General features: G+C 44.9%; 1 protein-coding gene across 1 annotated transcript; it reads right to left on the reverse strand.

Annotated features, from left to right (window-relative positions):
* Positions 1-419: 419 nt before the first annotated feature.
* Positions 420-16,487, reverse strand: HMOX1 (heme oxygenase 1). Its single transcript, XM_033935121.1, has 5 exons — positions 16,355-16,487; positions 13,331-13,451; positions 6,329-6,820; positions 4,558-4,660; positions 420-2,911 (listed from the first exon to the last, which is right to left on the reverse strand). Exons 1-5 carry the CDS (start codon positions 16,384-16,386, stop codon positions 2,778-2,780), a joined length of 882 nt encoding a protein of 293 aa, XP_033791012.1. The 5' UTR covers positions 16,387-16,487; the 3' UTR covers positions 420-2,777.
* Positions 16,488-17,070: the final 583 nt, after the last annotated feature.

Here is a 17,070-nt window from a genome sequence, read left to right on the forward strand (position 1 = left end):
CTGATGTTGTTTTGTCCTTAAATGTACTTTTACTTTCCTCAAAGATTGTAATTCACCCCTCTTCCCTTTTGTATCGCTAATTACTTGTGTACATACATTGTATGTTTATGTGTATAAATTGTTTTATTTTTGTCTCCTAATTTTAAATTGTCATATGCATTGAAGTATTTGATATTGTGTGTACAACAAACTTTTAATAAACTTGAAACTTGAGACATTGGCCGCATCGTTCTGGGCTCCCTCCTCTCTTCCAGAGAATGGGAGCTCTCGCATTAAGCTCAGGCAAAGCTGGTCAGTGCTTTAGATGGGCCCTTTACAACAGCTCTTTAGAGAACAAGGTGCTTGAGGAACAGCACCTGAAGGATTTTCTAGATCATCCCTTAAACCCTCTCCCCAAAGAGAATTCCACTGGAGACCGATTGCTAAAAAAGTAATTTTATTAAGATAAAAAATGTTAAACATTTAAGCATATAAATTACACATTATAAAAAAAGACAAACAGCACATAGCTAAAATATGTTAGTTCATGTTTCCATACAACTTCAGTATCACACAGGGTAATCATTTTGACACAATGACACAGGCTGAAAAGCACAAGTGGGAAAATCCACTAAAAGGCAAGTCTGACTTTGCAATCAGCAGGAAGACAGAATAGCAATGATTGAACACACAGCTAAAGTACCATATTATAAAAAAGACATTGTCTGCTAGAATGCCGAATCCTGCAGTGCTTTGTTCTACTGCTTCAGAAACATGGCAGCCACCTCGGGGGGAGAGGGGGGATCCGATTTGGGAAAGGCAGAATATAAATGTCTTAATATTGGTAACAAATCTAGAAAAATCTTTGCTTTTAGTTATTAAAATATGATTAGAAGTTCATTTCCTCTTCTAGCTAAAAATGATATATTAATAGGACTACTAGATATTTGAAAAAGTATATTGTATGCTGTATTTTGGGAGAAGCCTTGAGACAACTTTTGCTTCCAGGCTGATGCTGACCAGGACAAGCTTGCTGGAAGAGAGCTCACCCCCTTTCACCAGTTTATTCAGGTATCCAACCCATGATATTTTTCTAGTTATCAGATAATACTGCTACCCTAAAGCAGATCGCATGCACTCTGGTGCAGCTAATATCCACTGGCCTATTCACAACTGATTTCCTTCTGAAGATATGTGTCCTTGCTCCAACCCTCATTCATTTCCAGAGATTGCACTGGCACTGCCCACTTTCCCTTTCTGAATTTCTCTCCTATAACCGCTGAAGTCTCCCATTTCATGCCATAGGTTAACGGAGATGAGATTTCTCTGTGCTCTGAAAAATGGAGTTAGATGATCTTGGGAAAATATTGGACAAATAAAATATTCTCCCTTGCGTAGAGAATGACACGGGGAAAGAATCTGTCCCTGTTCCCGCAGATAACCGCAGGAAACCATCCTGTGTCATCCTTTAGTGTCTATCTCAGCCTCAGTCCTTCTACACCAGCATTCTTCAAAGCAAGGCTCGAGGGTCAGTGGCTGTGCCCATTCATACTCCGATTCTTCCCTCTCTCCCTAAAGAATAACACGGGATGGTTTCCCCATGGTTAAGTTAAGGGTTGCTAACAAGCCCCACACAAAGCTTAGTAAAAGTTTAATGCTTAATCTCAGTTTTCTTTGCTGGACCACTAAGGAAAAGCAAGTATGTGCTTGTGCTGGAGAGATGGGCCCACTCATTCTGTTCTTTCCCTCTTGCGATCACTTCAGGGTCCTACATCCCTAGTGCCTCACCTTTTGAAATGAAAACTGTTGACTCTGTGCTTGTCCTGCCATGCCAATTAGTTTAAAGCAGGCCAGATTAACAATAATTTGTTATTTCTGAAGTGCTATCAGGTGCACGCAGTGCTGTACATTGTTCATGCAAGAGGTGGTCTCTGCTCAGAAGAGCTTACAATCTAATTAACATTATCATGGGCCTTCAGCAACTTATATGCATAATTTCTTCTGACAGCACAATGTGGGAGCATTGGATCTTTAGGATGCACAAAACGTATCCTGCCATTAGGTGGCCATGCTGTATGCCCACAGGGGAGCAGGAGAAACCAACCACTATAACTGCCTTGCCCATCTTCACACCTGGGGGCCTCAATCAACCACTGGGATATGCCTGTGCCTGACCTGCCCAATACTGGTTCCAGACTGGGTGGTGGCATTTGAAGGAAACATTAAAGCCAGACTGGATTAAGGCACATCACACAGGGCCTTCTTAAACCTTTTGGGCCCTAAGCATGCACTCAGTGTGCCTTTGCCATAATCCAACTCTAGTGTACAGTACTCTGTATGTTATGATTGCTTTGGCAGAGCTATAGAAAAAAAAATCCCCAGGAGAAAATTTCCAAACCATTTTCCATAGAATTAGAATGCCATTCGCTAAGCCTTTCTCCCTTTCTGTGTCTATGGGGAAAAGACATGAGAAATCATACCCTTAATACAGTAAAAAAGGCCCCAAGACAGGAATCCTATCAGAGGCCAAGACCCCAGAGTCAAGCAGAAAGATGTTTATTGTGGCACTGCTTTATCAGTACTTAGAAACTGTTCCAACTCAGAAATTCGTAATATGTTGTAACTGAAGCTTTGGCTTTCCAATAAGTAATGTATAATTTCCAGGCCGAGAATACAAGTGCTTCTACTGCTTTTCAGCTGGGTTCAAAGGGGATGAAGAATTTGGAGTCTGGGTTAACATGGGTGGGGGCAAGGAGAAGAGAAGGCCTGGGTTTCCCTTCTACCCTTCACAAGTTCCTTCACAAGGCATATAAGCCCACAGCTACTGACAGCACTGCCACACTGAAAATGAGAACCCAGCGCAGAAATGGAACACCCATAACCAGCTGCTTCTGACTCTCCCTTGGACCGTTCTCTCTTGTGGATGTTGGACCTAAACAAAAAAAAAAAAAAAAAAAGAAAGGAGGTGAGACCAGGGGCTATGAATTCAAACTTCAGTTTAGAGAACCAGGACTGGCTTGTAGGGGATGCAAGGCCATGTGCAGGAACTCACTTTGGGACCTTTATGAATAAATATTTACATAAGTCATGAGAAAAAATATTATAAATAGTAACAAACAAATAATCCAAAATGCAAAAATGTTACTAGCCAGCGGTGGGATAGCCTCAGGAGATCCACATTAGGCATCAAAAGTGGAGAAAAAGCCTCAAATATAAAGATCTCCCTATGCAGAAGCAGCTATGTCTTCACATATGGGCTCTAATGACTTATAATCCAAAATGCAAAAAAGTTACTAACCAGCAGTGGGATAGTGGAGTGGGATAGCCAGAGGAGAAAAAGCCTCAAATATATATACACACATTGGCAGCAATCCATATGGATTTCAAGCTGCTCCTTTACTTGTCATAGGCATAAAAAAACTCCACATAAATTAAATGTCCATCAGCATTGTCCATGGACATTTAATTTATGTGGAGTTTTTATGCCTATGACAATGTGTGTATATATATTTGAGGCTTTTTCTCCACTGGCTATCCCACTCTTTTTTGCATTTTGGATTATAAGTCATTAGAGCCCATATGTGAAGACACAGCTGCTTCTGCGTAGGGAGATCTTTATTTGCGGGCAGAATACTTTTCTTTTATCCATCTGGTCCTGGAAAACTCAAAACAGCTGTCACTCAGTCACTGTACTGCTACAAGAGTAACTGGACTCCCAGTTCAGTATTTTACAGCCTCAGAATCCACATAGGCCCTATGGGCCCAAACAGGGTAGAACGGGCCCAAACAGGGTAGAACGATGTATTGATCCTGAACTCTAGGTCATATCCCCTATTTATCAGACCTAGCAAGGCCTCAATGTGTCAAATAAGTGCTACACTCAGGTCCAGTGAGGTAAGAAAGCTGACCATAGCTACCATTGTGGTCCATCCCAGCCAACAAGGGATGCAGAGAATACACCTCAGAAAAAGCACCCTTCTGCCCTCAGGCCAGAGAGGATTCCTGGGGTGTTCAGGCATGCTCTCTGGGAAAAGTAAGCAGTGATCAGTGGTGTAGCTGGGACAGTGGGCCCTAGGTGTGAGGACCAAAATTGGGCCTCCCCGTGATCCCTATGCTCAGATATTTACCCAACCTGCTGGTTAGCCACATGCTACAATGGAAGAGATAGCGCTAAAGGCTGCCTCTATGGCCAGTGGGACCTTTCCTCTGCCACATCCCACCTGCAAGAAGTTGCATCAGAGTGGCAGGAAGCAGAAGAGGAAAGGTCCCGCTGGCCAGAGAGGCAGTTTTTAGCGCTGCTCTGGTGCTGTAGCTGTGGAGGACCCGGTGGGCGAGTAAACAACTGAACACAGAGGAGGAGGTGCTGGACCCTGGTTCGTGAAAGAGATGACCCCTACCACTGGGCAGCCCTGGGCATTTTACTCAATGGTAGCTACAGCTCTGAAGAAGATCTGACAGAAAAACGTTGAAAAGGGGTGCAAATGGAGAAAAGACACACTCTGGTTATTTCAGTGTATCACCAACTGAGAGTTGCATGACGTTAGCCTGTCTTCATGTACTACAGTCTCATAGACTTACCGTTGTCTTTACTGAAGCCTCGCTTCCGAAACTCCGGCTTCTCCAAGTTCACAGGACCATTCTGCACAGTTCCAGATGCCATTTCCTGCAGCGCTTCAAAAACCTGGAGCCACAAGAATCCACACATCATTCACATCAAATCAGGCCTCACACCCTGCTTCTCCAACCTATACACCCTGTAACCTTGAGCAAGCGGCACATGATTTCTCTCACTTCCTTTGGAATTTACAATGGAAATTTTTAGAGCAAGAGCTTATATCTGTTTTGTAGTCTGTGGCAGAGCACTCTAGATTAGGGTGCCATATGACTCCTGAAATATAACCTTTTCTTGGCCTAGAGATCTTAGCTGTAGGTAGACTGGAAAGTCTAACCTGGCCTGGAGGAGGCAAGAAGGCCATACAAAAAAAACACAACAACTAATAAGGCAGGAAGATGGATTTTTATTGACAAGCAGCAAAACCAATGCAGCCATGTTTCGGCGAGCGCTTGCATCAGGAGTACAGCATCCAATGAGAACAGAAGGTATTGATTTGTTGCTATTTAACACTCCAGATTTGATGTTATACAATTGACTGAAATCTAGTGTACAATCTTTCCATTCTCATCGGATGTTGTGCCCCTGATTCAGGGATGTTGGTTTTTAATTTGGTCTTCCTGCTGCCTCCAGGTCAGGTTGGACTCTTCAGTCTGCTCACGCCTACTGTGCCTCTTTCTGCTAGCGATCTTAAGTGTTCAATCTGCATCATGGGCTGAAGTGCATGTGCTGACTTTGCAGTATAGCAAATAAAGATGATGTTTATGATCTTGTGACTGGAACATGGGATAAGTTAAAAAATAAAAAATCCTGGATCTTACAGGTTCTAGTCTTGTTCTGCCATACCTTGTGCAGTTGTCAGCATTATCTTCCTGTACCTCTGAACACACCAGAGTATGTGGTAAAAGCACGAGACTGAATGACACTCTCCTCCAATGCAAATACAAAAAACTCCACTTATAGTGCCAAGAGTCCCACTCCAACGGAAAAAAAAAGCCTCAGCCCAATGCTCAAACCACCTCCGCCCACACCATAGGCAAAAACTTCTGCTGGAAGTGACTTTATGCCACTGTAGTTATTTTAAAGGGGACTAAAGATTCTCAATTAACAAAAAAACTGTGTTTAAAAAGTTTAAATAAAGGCGCCCTGTGTTTAGCCAACGTTTCACGGAGTGCTGTTTCTTCAGGGCCTACAGACTTCCAATCTACCCACACAGTTTGTTTTTTGTTTGCGCGAACAGGACAGTTAAGAGATTGCCGATGGTGTGGGCTCTATCAGTAAGACCTGAGGCTTTTTTCTTCCATTGGAGTGGGACTCTTGGCACTATAAGTGGAGTTTTTTGTATTTGAATGAGATGATTTTCCCACTTCACCACAATTTGGAATTTAATACCCTCCTCCAATATGCACATACTCTCCATTTTTCCCCTTCAACCCAGAAACCCCTGGTGCCAATACATGATCTCTGCTCCTTGCTTTCTTCCTACCCACCTCAATCTCTCCCCATCCTCAATGCACAAATGCAAACCCCTCACGCCCTCCATTTGCCATGTATTGTATGATGTTTTGAAGCTTAAATTCTTCAAGCTGCAATATCCCAACATCCAAACTAGGAACAAATTTTGTCCCTTCACCTTGGGGACGGAACGGACTCCTGCATCACAGCTTCATTGCTCCCTCCTCCTGAGGGCCTTCCCCGCAACCCCCAATAAGATCCTGTCATAATGTGTGTCTGTACCTTGATGTTCAGGAGGAAAGCAGCCTTGGCCTCTTCCAAGATCCTTGCTATGGTACTGTCATCCATCTCGATGGAATTCATGCGTGAGCGATACAGTTGCTTGAATTTGGTGGCACTAGAGACAGCATCGAAGGAGAAGAATGCAAGACCCTCTCCTGAAGCAGGCAAGTTCAGGGCCTTCTGGGCAATCTTCTTCAGCACCTGCCCACCACTAAGGTCCCCCAGGTAGCGAGTGTAGGCATGAGCCACCAGCAGCTCAGGTTCTTGCCGGCCTACGTGGTGCAGCCTCTCCACGTATCTCCTGGTGGCTTCAGGACAGGGGATCTCCTGCTTCCAGCTGGGCCCATAGAAGTACTGAAGATCCTCCTCCAGAGCGGCCTGCCGGTGCAGCTCCAGCGGGAAATAAACCGGGGCATATGCAGGGTGTTCCTTGTTCCGCTCAATCTCCTCTTCCAGGGCTTCATAGATGTAATATAGAGAGGACATTACCAGCTGCAAGACAGACAATGGACAACATTTAATATCTACTAGGTAAAGAGAAGAAAGCAAGAAAAAGTCCCTTTGTGAAACCAACTTCAACTGCTTCAGTGTATCAACTCAGAGAGGAAGTGCCATGGTGGCTAGAGAGGAGAGCTGACATCCAGTGAAGCAAGGGTTCAAATCCTGCTCCTTCCACAGGTTTAGCTTGGGCAAGTCACTATCTCCCACTGCTTCAGGCATCCATTTAGGGCAGTGGTCTCAAACTCAAACCCTTTGCAGGGCCACAATTTGGATTTGTAGGTACTTGGAGGGCCTCAGAAAAAAACAGTTAATGTCTTATTAGAGAAATGACAATTTTGCATGAGGTAAAACTCTTTATAGTTTATAAATCTTTCCTTTTGGCTAAGTCTTAATAATAATATTGTAATTTATAGCTAAAGCAACATATGATCAAAAACTGTTTTATTTTACTTTTGTGATTATGATAAACATACCGAGGGTCTCAAAATAGTACCTGGAGGGCCGCATGTGGCCCCCGGGCCGCGAGTTTGAGACCACTGATTTAGGGGGTAACTCTTTAAGGGTCACCTAAAGTTAGACACTAAAATGCTGGTGACTAAGTGCATATTCTGTATCTGCCACTATTAGGGATACCAGATTGTGCTGGGCAAAAAGAGGATGTGTGGCCCTGCCCCATCCCACCCACAGCCCTGCTTCATTCTGTCCTCCAACCCAGGCCTCCACACAAACCTCATCTCTTTGGGCCATATCCAGCGGGTATTCACACATGCGCAGATGTGCAACGGCAATGACATACGCGTGCACGCATGTGTGCAACATCACCGTGTCGTATCTACGGCATGTGCAGATGCCCTCCAGAAACCGGGTTTTGAAAAGCCATCCAGATGCTTGGACAGTCCTCTAAAAAGAGGACATGACTGGGTCAATCCAGACGCCTGGTAACTCTAGCCGCTATAGGATACTAGTGTAAGCCTTGCCATTTACACACTTGACTTTGAACACAACCACTTATACCATGTCAAAGGCTAATGTAAATGTTTGCACGGAATTGAGTTTTCTATAATTTTAGCTCATAGGTGCTGGGCACATTCCAATCCACCCATGCCTCTCCCGTAACCCTCCCCCCCAAGAGTTGTGTGCTAAAGAAATTATACGCTAAGGTTATGGAATATCAACTAAGGGCAAATTATGAACGTAACTGCAAATTAGCACTAACGAACTCCAATTATTGCTTGTTAACACTAATTAGTGGCTAATTTAACAATTACGCTATGCGTGTAACTGGCAGTATTCTGTAATCTGTGTGTGCAATTTGGCACATTAAGTGTGAAAATGGGCAAGGTTATAGTTACACGCATAGAGGGGCATAATAATAATAATAATAATAATATTTTATTTTGTATACCGCCATACCCAGGGAGTTCAAGGCGGTTCACAACAGATAGATGAATTACATACAGTGCAATTAGAAAAAGAGGAAACATATCAAAGCAATCGTAGGGTCAAACTCGTTTACAATAACAATTTAGGTGAGGGAAGGGCCAAATACGGGTACATACATAATCGATAGGGATGTCTAAGTCCATATACGTCCATCTCGCAAGTCGTCCAAAGTAAAAAAAAACCAGCTTAAGACACATTTTCAAAAGAGACGTCCAACTTTTTTTTCATTTCGAAAATCGTGTAATTATACGTCCTGCCGATCTGATCGTCCAAGCCACTAAATCGTCTGTCTTTATATCACATTTTCGTCCAACTTTCCGTCCAAGTCCAAAACGCCTAGAACAAGCCCTGTTGGACGTGGGAGAGGTCTGCAAAGTGATGAACTTCACACCCAGACATGCCACCTAAATAGTGGGGTACCTTACAGGGCACTGCTGTGAACTTTACAAAAAGGGTGCCATGGCCTCTCCTCCGTACAGCTCCCTTATAGGTGACGGTGAGCCCCCCAAACCACCTCCAGAATCCCCTAGACCCACTTATCTACCACCCCAATAACCCTTATGACTGCAGGAGCCACTTATATGCCAGTACAAAAGGGTTTTGTGGGTGTATAGGGGAGTGCACATGTTTCAGTATCAATGCAGTGATTACAGGGCTTATGGGCATGGGTCCTCCTCTCTATGGGTCCCTAACCCACCCCCAAGACTTAAGCTGCCTCTGGGCTGGATGACTAGGCTTTCCTATGCCAGGCGGCTAGGTGATGATGGTCTGGAGGATGAATTTTAAAGTTGTGATTAATATTTTTATGGGGGGGGTTGGTGATCACTGGGGTAGTGTATGGGGGTCTGTTTTATGTGTTTGCAGTGCTTATCTGGTGACTTTAGGTGGGCTTTTATGACTTAGACCATGTTTTACATGGTTTAAGTCACAACGTCCAAGTTCCTTCTAGGCCAGGAATCTCCTTAAGGGCCGCAATCCAGTTGGGTTTTCAGGATTTCCCCAATGAATATGCATGAGATCTATGTGCATGCACTGCTTTCAATGCATATTCATTGGGGAAATCCTGAAAACCCGACAGGATTGCGGCCCTCAAGGAGGGACTTTGAGATCCCTGGTCTAGGCTCTGTTGTTAAACTTTCGGTTATACATGCTGTACGACTAAGTCTAAGCCGGCCCACGTCCCGCCCAACTCCCGCCCTCGACACGCCTCCCGAAACGCCCCATTTAGCTTTGGACGTTGAGCGGCACTATGAAGGCCTAGGTCGCTTTTAAAAATGTCCAAAACCCGGTTTTATTATCAGCACTTGGACGTTTTTGAGAAATGTTTGTCCAAGTGCCGACTTAGGCCAGTTTTTGGACGTTTTTCTCTTTCGATTATGAGCCCCCCCAGTGTAATTGTTACATTAGGCACTAATTAGGGTTAACGAGCAATAATTGCAGTTCTTTGATTCTAATCTGCAGTGTAAGTTCTGAAGCAGAGACATATTGGGGTAAATTCTATTTCTTGCGCCTAAAAATCGGCACCAAAAACTTTAGGCGTGGCCATTTTCATCACCAAAAACATGGTGCAAATCCATGTGTCTAAATTTAGGCGCAGATGCCCTTATTCTATAACTACGCATTTATCTTCAAAAGAATGCCCCTGACCCATAGGAGCTAACTTTTGAAACTGATTAGGTGTGCTCAACGTAGGGTTACCAGACGTCTGGATTTCCCCAGACGGGCCCTCCTTTTGAGGACATGTCCAGAGATCTGGACGACTCTTCAAAACCCGGCACGTTGACCGGGTTTTGAAAGGCTTCTGGCAACGAGCGACATCGGGATGGCCCTCGCACATGTGCAGATGCAACACGGTGACGTCACACACAGGTGTGTGTTGTCATTGTGTCACAGCAGCACGTGCGCAAATGCTGTCCGACGTCGCTCGTGCAGATCGAGTGGGGCAGGGCTGGGGGGGGCAGAACGGGCCCTAGCTCAACTCACAACAAATTTCCCCTCATCCATCAAAGAAACAAAAAGGGAAACAAAAACATATCTGGTAGCGATGACCAGCCTGTATCTACAGTAAATGTCAAGAGCAGGGAATGCGGATAAATCAAAAGCTAGGGTCCAGCCACTCTCTTCTTCCCCTCCCAGTATGTCAGCGTCATACTGTCTCTCTCCCTCCTTCTATTCAATCCACTTTTTTTCAGCCAGTCTCTTTTTTCCCTCAGCCCATCTACACGACACTAGAGGTCCACACGGGAACGGGGATCGTGGGAATCCTGCAGGAATCCCTCCTAACCCACGGGACTCCCACAGGGACCCCCCTCTAGCCAGGGTTCATCCATATAATATAATGGACACGTCAGCCTTAGTAAAAGAGGGGGCTTAAGTTAATTACCTGAACAGAAAACAAAAAAAAAAGGGTTCCACCAAAGAGATTCCACAAGGAAAACAGCAGCACAAACACAAAAGAAATTGTGGAATTGATGATCCTGTCAGAAGTAATTGCTGCTTTTTATGGGGACGGGTGGGGATGGAGGTAATTCCTTGCGGGGATGGGTGGGGATGGAGAGGATCCTGACGGGGATGGGTGGGGACGGAGAGGATCCTGGCAGGGATGGGTGGGGACGGAAAGGATCCTGGCGGGGACAGGCAGGGATGGGTGGGATTTCTGTCCCCGTGCAACTCTCTACACCACACCCCAATTTTTCCATTTGATCCTAATTTCATCTCCCCTCTCCATCCTCTCTCTGTACTTTTTAATTTTTTCTCCTGCGTAGGCACAATTTGATGCTTTATATTTGGGGGCAGGGAATTCAATTGCTCTTGGCCTGCTCTACTCCCAAAGGCCCAGATTCTCAAATCTTTAACGCCATCGTTAAACTGTTTTCCGATGGTTTAGTCTGCATGCATTTTAGCGGTGGATTATCAAAACGGCTTATCTCTGTTTTTAGTGAGATTTCTAGCAATCTCTGACACTGCTAAGCAAATGGGCTCTTCAACATTAAAATGAGCATTCCAGTGGATTATTAAAAATCGCCAAGCCATTTTCTAACAGTGGCGTTGGCTTTTGGTGACAAAAATCAGCAACTGGTCCAAGGGTGCCGGTACAATGACACCACTGTTAAAAACCCTGGCAGCACTATTTTAAACCCCAGTAGTGGGAGAGATGCCCATTCTCCGCTGCCAAGCGAAACAGCACCCCCCCCCCCCGGCAGCAGGAGAAATGCCCACTCTCCCGCTGCCACACAACACCCCCCCTGCAGCCCCATAGGAGGGGCCTTATACAACCTGGGCCATCAAGCTCCAGCTCTCCCTGATTGGTGGATGTGCAGAGTTCTCCCGTGTGAGTGGCAATCAGCATCTGGTGCACTGCGCAATGAAAGAAGTTACACAGCCATGCAGCTGCGCAGCTTAGAGGGAACATTGCTCCACAGGAATCTTAAGCCCTGGCTTGGGGCGGGAAATTTGTCGTTTAGTCAGAACCAACCAACTGATCACAACCAAAACTCAAATTTAGGTTTAGGTCTATCCCACACAAGTAAACCTGGACTTTGGACTTTCAGCAGGATCCATCCAACAAGGAGGATCCCAGTACAGCTGAACTATTTACATTTGATTAGGACTTTGTACAAAAGCTTGGAATTGTTGAAAGAAACTGTTACTGTTCAAGCATATCACCTCTTCTGTGTTCAAAGGAAAAGTAAAGGTTTGAGCTATTCACCAACTTACTTGTGTGGTCTCTCATCGTTGGGAGAGCAAGTAGAAGTCTGGTGCAAGCTTGCCATGGAAGTTGGTTCCTGCTCTGGTCCTCAACTAAATGAAAATCACTTTGTGTGCCCTCTGCCAGCATCCGGGTAAACAGGGGGTTACACTACCCTCTGTCTCCTTCCACTTGACCAGTTTTTCATCCAGTCTGTCGCTTTAGGTCCCATACTGATGGCACTCAAGTTTATTTAATCAATCGCCTATGCAGCACCATGTCAAAAGGCTTTGCTAAAACCTGAGTACCCTTCCAAATCTAGCACCCTTCCCATATCCAACTGTTTGGTCACCCAGTCAAAGAAATCAATCAAGATTTGTCTGACAAGACCTGCCTCTCATAAAACCATGCTGCCTAGGGTCCTGCAGTCCATATGATTCTACAGACCTCACTATCCTCCACTTAAGCGTTTTCATTCATTTTCTCACTACAGAGGTCAGACTAACCAGCCTGTAATTCCCAACCTCCTTCTTACTTCCGCTCTTGTGCAGAGGGACCACATCTGCTCTTCTCCGGTACTCCAGAATCTAAAGAAGCATTGAAAAGACGAGACAGCGGTGTCGCCAGAACCTCTCTGAGTTCCTTGAATACCCTCAGATGTATCCCATCAGGCCCCATCGCTTTGTCTATTTTTAATTTAGCTAGTTCCTCAAACAAACACAAACACATTACATCAACTATCTTTCTGCTTCCTGTCAGGAAAGGGCATGAGATACCCCCCTCCCTATCCTCCCCCAGGGGAACACTCTTTCCTTCAGGCTGCAAGATCCCCCAGCCTGGTATAACTATTTATAAGCACTGTGTAGGTGGCAAGTGGTAAAACTCTCCCTACTGGAATGTAATAGATTTTGGCTTTTTCATCTATACGCAGGCTCGCTGCAGTTCCTAAAAATGTGAAAATGTCCTAGGGCTAGTTCAAGGGCCTTGCTTGATGCTGTGTGCTACGATACAGGGATCACAGTTCTGACTCATAAAAATGGATTTGAGCTGCAAACACCAAGTAATATATTCTGTCAGCTTGCAGAACGAGGTGCCATCTTTGATCAATAGGGGGCACTCATGGCAGTTCCCAGTTTTGAACTATTGGGTTATCTCATAAGAACATAAGAATTGCCATACTGGGACAGACCGAAGGTCCATCAAGCCCAGTATCCTGTTTCCAACAGTGGCCAACCTAGGTCCCAAGTAGCAAAACAGATTTTATGCTGCTTATTCTTGGAATAAGCAGTGGATTTCTCCAAGCCATCTCAATAATGGCCTATATACTTATCTTTTAGGAAATTATCTCAGTCTGCTCCTCCCCAGCTTACCTTGAAGTCTGTCAGAGACACCTGTCCCTTCTGGAAGTTTCTCATGAACTCTGTGTTCTCTGCTTCAACATGCACATCCTTGGTGGCTTCCTTTAAGGCTTCAGACAAGTCTTGAAGTTTGCTGCAAAAAATAAATGCAAAAAGAAAGATGAAATGTTATCCCATGTACTACTACTTATCATTTCTATAGCGTTGCTAGACATACACAGTGCTGTACCTTAGAACATCCCAGACAGTCCCTGCTCAGAAGAGCGTACAATCTAATCTACAGACAACAGGACAAATAGGGGGTTAGGGAGCTCCTCAGGCATGGGTTTGAATTGAATAGTCATGGATGGAGCTTGACATAATGTACCCAGACGCAAGGAACCTCTGCTTATGAATACCCACTACATAGCTACTGGGGTGATGGAAAGTGAAGCTTTAGTATTGAAGGCACAGTACTAAAAGCAGCTCATAGGGATGCAGGATGCATTCTCTTTGAAACAGGCCACTGTTTGGATACTTGTCATGTATGCAGGAATAAAGCTGGCCCACCCTGGAAGGCCACTGAAATGTTCTCAACTCAACCAACAAAGTTGGGGCAGACTCCAATGAGGGCTATACACTTAGTCCAGCAATTTTCTACTTTTTTTTGTTCCGTCGGAAAAATATAGAATGAAAAAAAGTGGAAACTGGGCTTCTGGTTGTGTCAGAGAAGAAGCTTCCGCCCACACACACGCGACTGCAGGCAGGCTCGGCTGACTTCAGCAAATCACTTTATTAATGCGCCGCGAAGGTAAGGGGAGGGAGGAAGATTCTCTGGCCGCACGAGGGGTGCTGAAGGGCGGTAAGGTGGCGAGAGGGAAGGGTGGTGGTGGGGAGAAGACGATGAAGGGAAAAAATGGGGAAGGCAGAGTGGGGAGAAGACGCTGAAGGGAAATGAGGATTGGGGAAGACAGAGTGGGGAGAAGACGCTGAAGGGAAAAAATGAGGAAGGCAGAGTGGGGAGAAGAAGCTGAAGGGAAATGGGGATTGGGGAAGGCAGAGTGGGGAGAAGACGCTGAAGGGAAATGGGGATGACAGTGAGGAGAAGACGCTGAAGGGAAATGGGGATTGGGGAAGGCAGAGTGGGGAGAAGACGCTGAAGGGAAATAGGGAAGACAGAGTGGGGAGAAGATGCTGAAGGGAAAAAATGTGGAGAAGACGCTGAAGGGAAATGGGAATTGGGGAAAACAGAGTGAGGAGAAGACGCTGAAGGGAAATGGGGAACAGAGAGTGGGGAGAAGATGCTGGAAGGGAAAAAGACAGAGATGCCAGACTATGGGGGCAGCGGAGGGAAGAAGATGGGTGCCAGACCAATTGGGGGAGGGGGTTGAAGGGAGAGGTACAGTAATAGAGCAAATGGAAGACGCTGAGAGAAGACAGACAGTGGATGGAAGGAATTGAATGAGAAGATGAGGAAAGCAGAAACCAGACAACAAAAGTAGAAAAAAAATTATATTTATTTATTTCCTTTTTTTTGCTTTAGGATAAAGTAGTATATTAGTTGTGTTGATAAAAATTTATAAACAAAGCCATGCCAGCTGAACATCTCTTTCTCCAATTCAGCAGCCAGAACTTTGATTTATAAGGAAGGAATAAGCTAAATATTGCAGTATTGAGGCTTGTATGGATGCTGCGGGGATAGTAGTCGCGAGGACAGTGGTTGCGGGTACGGGGCAGTGACAGGGACAAATTTTTCCCCCATGTCATTCTCTAGTCTGTACCTATCAGGATTTACTGTTCCCTTAACTGCAGTTTTCCACCCCAGAAGTGCCATCCTAGGCTATTGCCTGGTTTGCCTAATGGTTAATATAAACCTGAGTTGGCATCTTATATTTTATAGTTTTGGGGTTTTTTGTATGAACCTTTATTTCTATTTATTCAAGTGGATTAAGGCAGCAACTATACTACTTTAGCTTGTGTAAAGGTTGAAGTCAAAATTTCAACCAGCAAAATAAAATCTGAGTCGTTTAATTATTCTTTTCTGCTGTCTTCTCCTTCCAGAGTAGGAGATTTCAAAACCTACATCAGCTTTGCAGCCCAAGTTTCTGAACCTCTCCTTACCTCTCATCTCATGCCTGGCACACCAGAACCAAAATGAAAACAAAACAGAAGTAAAACCCTGGGACCTTCCTTCTGAAGGCTGCTCTTAAATGGCAAACCAAAAGTGGGCAAGAGCAGCCAGTAAACAACTGCTTAAAATATCCAAAAGTTTCAGTAGAGCCCTTGCTACATGCAGTAGTTTAGGAGAAATCTTACAGTATCAAATACTGTCCCCACTTTTAAAAGATTTGTTTACCCCGACTAGTTTAGCGGTATATAAGAAATAAATTATATTACATTACATTACATTACAAAGCCAACTTCCAAACTTTAGAGGTCAACTCAGCCCCCGTGCCCGCATTGCAATTCTTACAACAGCCCAAGTTCTGCAACTGGGCTGTGACGCTAGTTGGACCGCCAAGACCAGTGGTCTCAAACTCGCGGCCCGCCAGGTACTATTTTGAGGACCTCAGTATGTTTATCATAATCACAAATGTAAAATAAAACAGTTTCTTATCATATGCCTCTTTATCTATAAATGACAATATTATTATTAAGACTTAGCCAAAAGGAAAGATTTATAAACTATAAAGAGTTTTACCTCATGCAAAATTCTCATTTCTTTAATAAGACATTAACTATTTTTTTTTTTCTGAGGCCCTCCAAGTACCTACAAATCCAAAATGTGGCCCTGCAAAGGTTTGAGTTTGAGACCACTGGCCAAGACCCTGTCCCCGAGCGCTCCTCACTCTCAACTCCAAGCTCAGCCCTGACCACCCCCACCTCCAGATCTCTCTACTCCCCTATCCAGAAGATCCGGGGACTCTCACCCCTCTCCTCCTGAGCTCTGCCGACGGAAGTTCCCACTCTAAACTAAATGTATACAGTATAGTAGGCAAAAATAAAAAGGGAGCGACCGAAAAGGATTTCCTCACTAGCATCCGAAATCGTGCTCACCTCTCAGCTCCCGGCGTCCTTTGAGCATCCATCGCTCCTGGCTGGCTCGGTTCAGACCGGATCCCTTTGAGCTTCGCTCTCCTTTCTAGTTCCTGCTGCACGTCCTCCCTTTTTTTATACCCTCAGTCCTTAGTCACGTGTTTAAGCTGGCAGCCTGCCCAGGCCTCTCTCCCTCCCTCCCTCCCAAATCTGACTTCTTGCGACACACCCGAGGAAGGGGGAGCGGGGATCTCCAGCACGACTTCTGGACCAGCAAAAACAAACTCGAGGCCTTCACTGTGCTTCTGCATCCCGGGGAGCAGCCGCTCTTGCTTTAACCCTCTCCTTACCTCTGCAGCCAGCTTTTCTCAGCAAGCTGTCTGAGAAGACTGGAGAATATTTCTATTTTTTTGTTTCTTAGTTTCAGTATATTCGAGGGATTTAGTTTACTGGTGATGTATTTGGAATAATAATATAATATGGTTCTAGTTGTAAACTGCTTTCAGTAAGGAAGTTTTGGAGACCGTATCTGGCGAAAGACGTAAGAAGACTTGAGGCGGTCCAGAGGAGGGCGACGAAAATGATAGGAGGCTTGCGCCAGAAGACGTATGAGGAGAGACTGGAAGCCCTGAATATGTATATCCTAGAGGAAAGGAGAGACAGGGGAGATATGATTCAGACGTTCAAATACTTGAAGGGTATTAACGTAGAACAAAATCTTTTCCAGAGAAAGGAAA

The sequence above is a fragment of the Geotrypetes seraphini genome, chromosome 2 (genome assembly GCF_902459505.1).
Source record: "Geotrypetes seraphini chromosome 2, aGeoSer1.1, whole genome shotgun sequence".
NCBI lineage: Eukaryota > Metazoa > Chordata > Amphibia > Gymnophiona > Dermophiidae > Geotrypetes > Geotrypetes seraphini.

Coding starts and splice junctions, on each gene's coding strand:
- HMOX1 (XM_033935121.1), bottom strand. CDS start 16,386: ATGGATGCTCAAAGGACGCCGGGAGCTGAGAG. Junction 4,661..6,328: donor CTTTCCTCCTGAACATCAAG/GTACAGACACAC, acceptor TTGTGGCTCCAG/GTTTTTGAAGCGCTGCAGGA. Junction 2,912..4,557: donor AGGCTTCAGTAAAGACAACG/GTAAGTCTATGA, acceptor TTTTTTGTTTAG/GTCCAACATCCACAAGAGAG.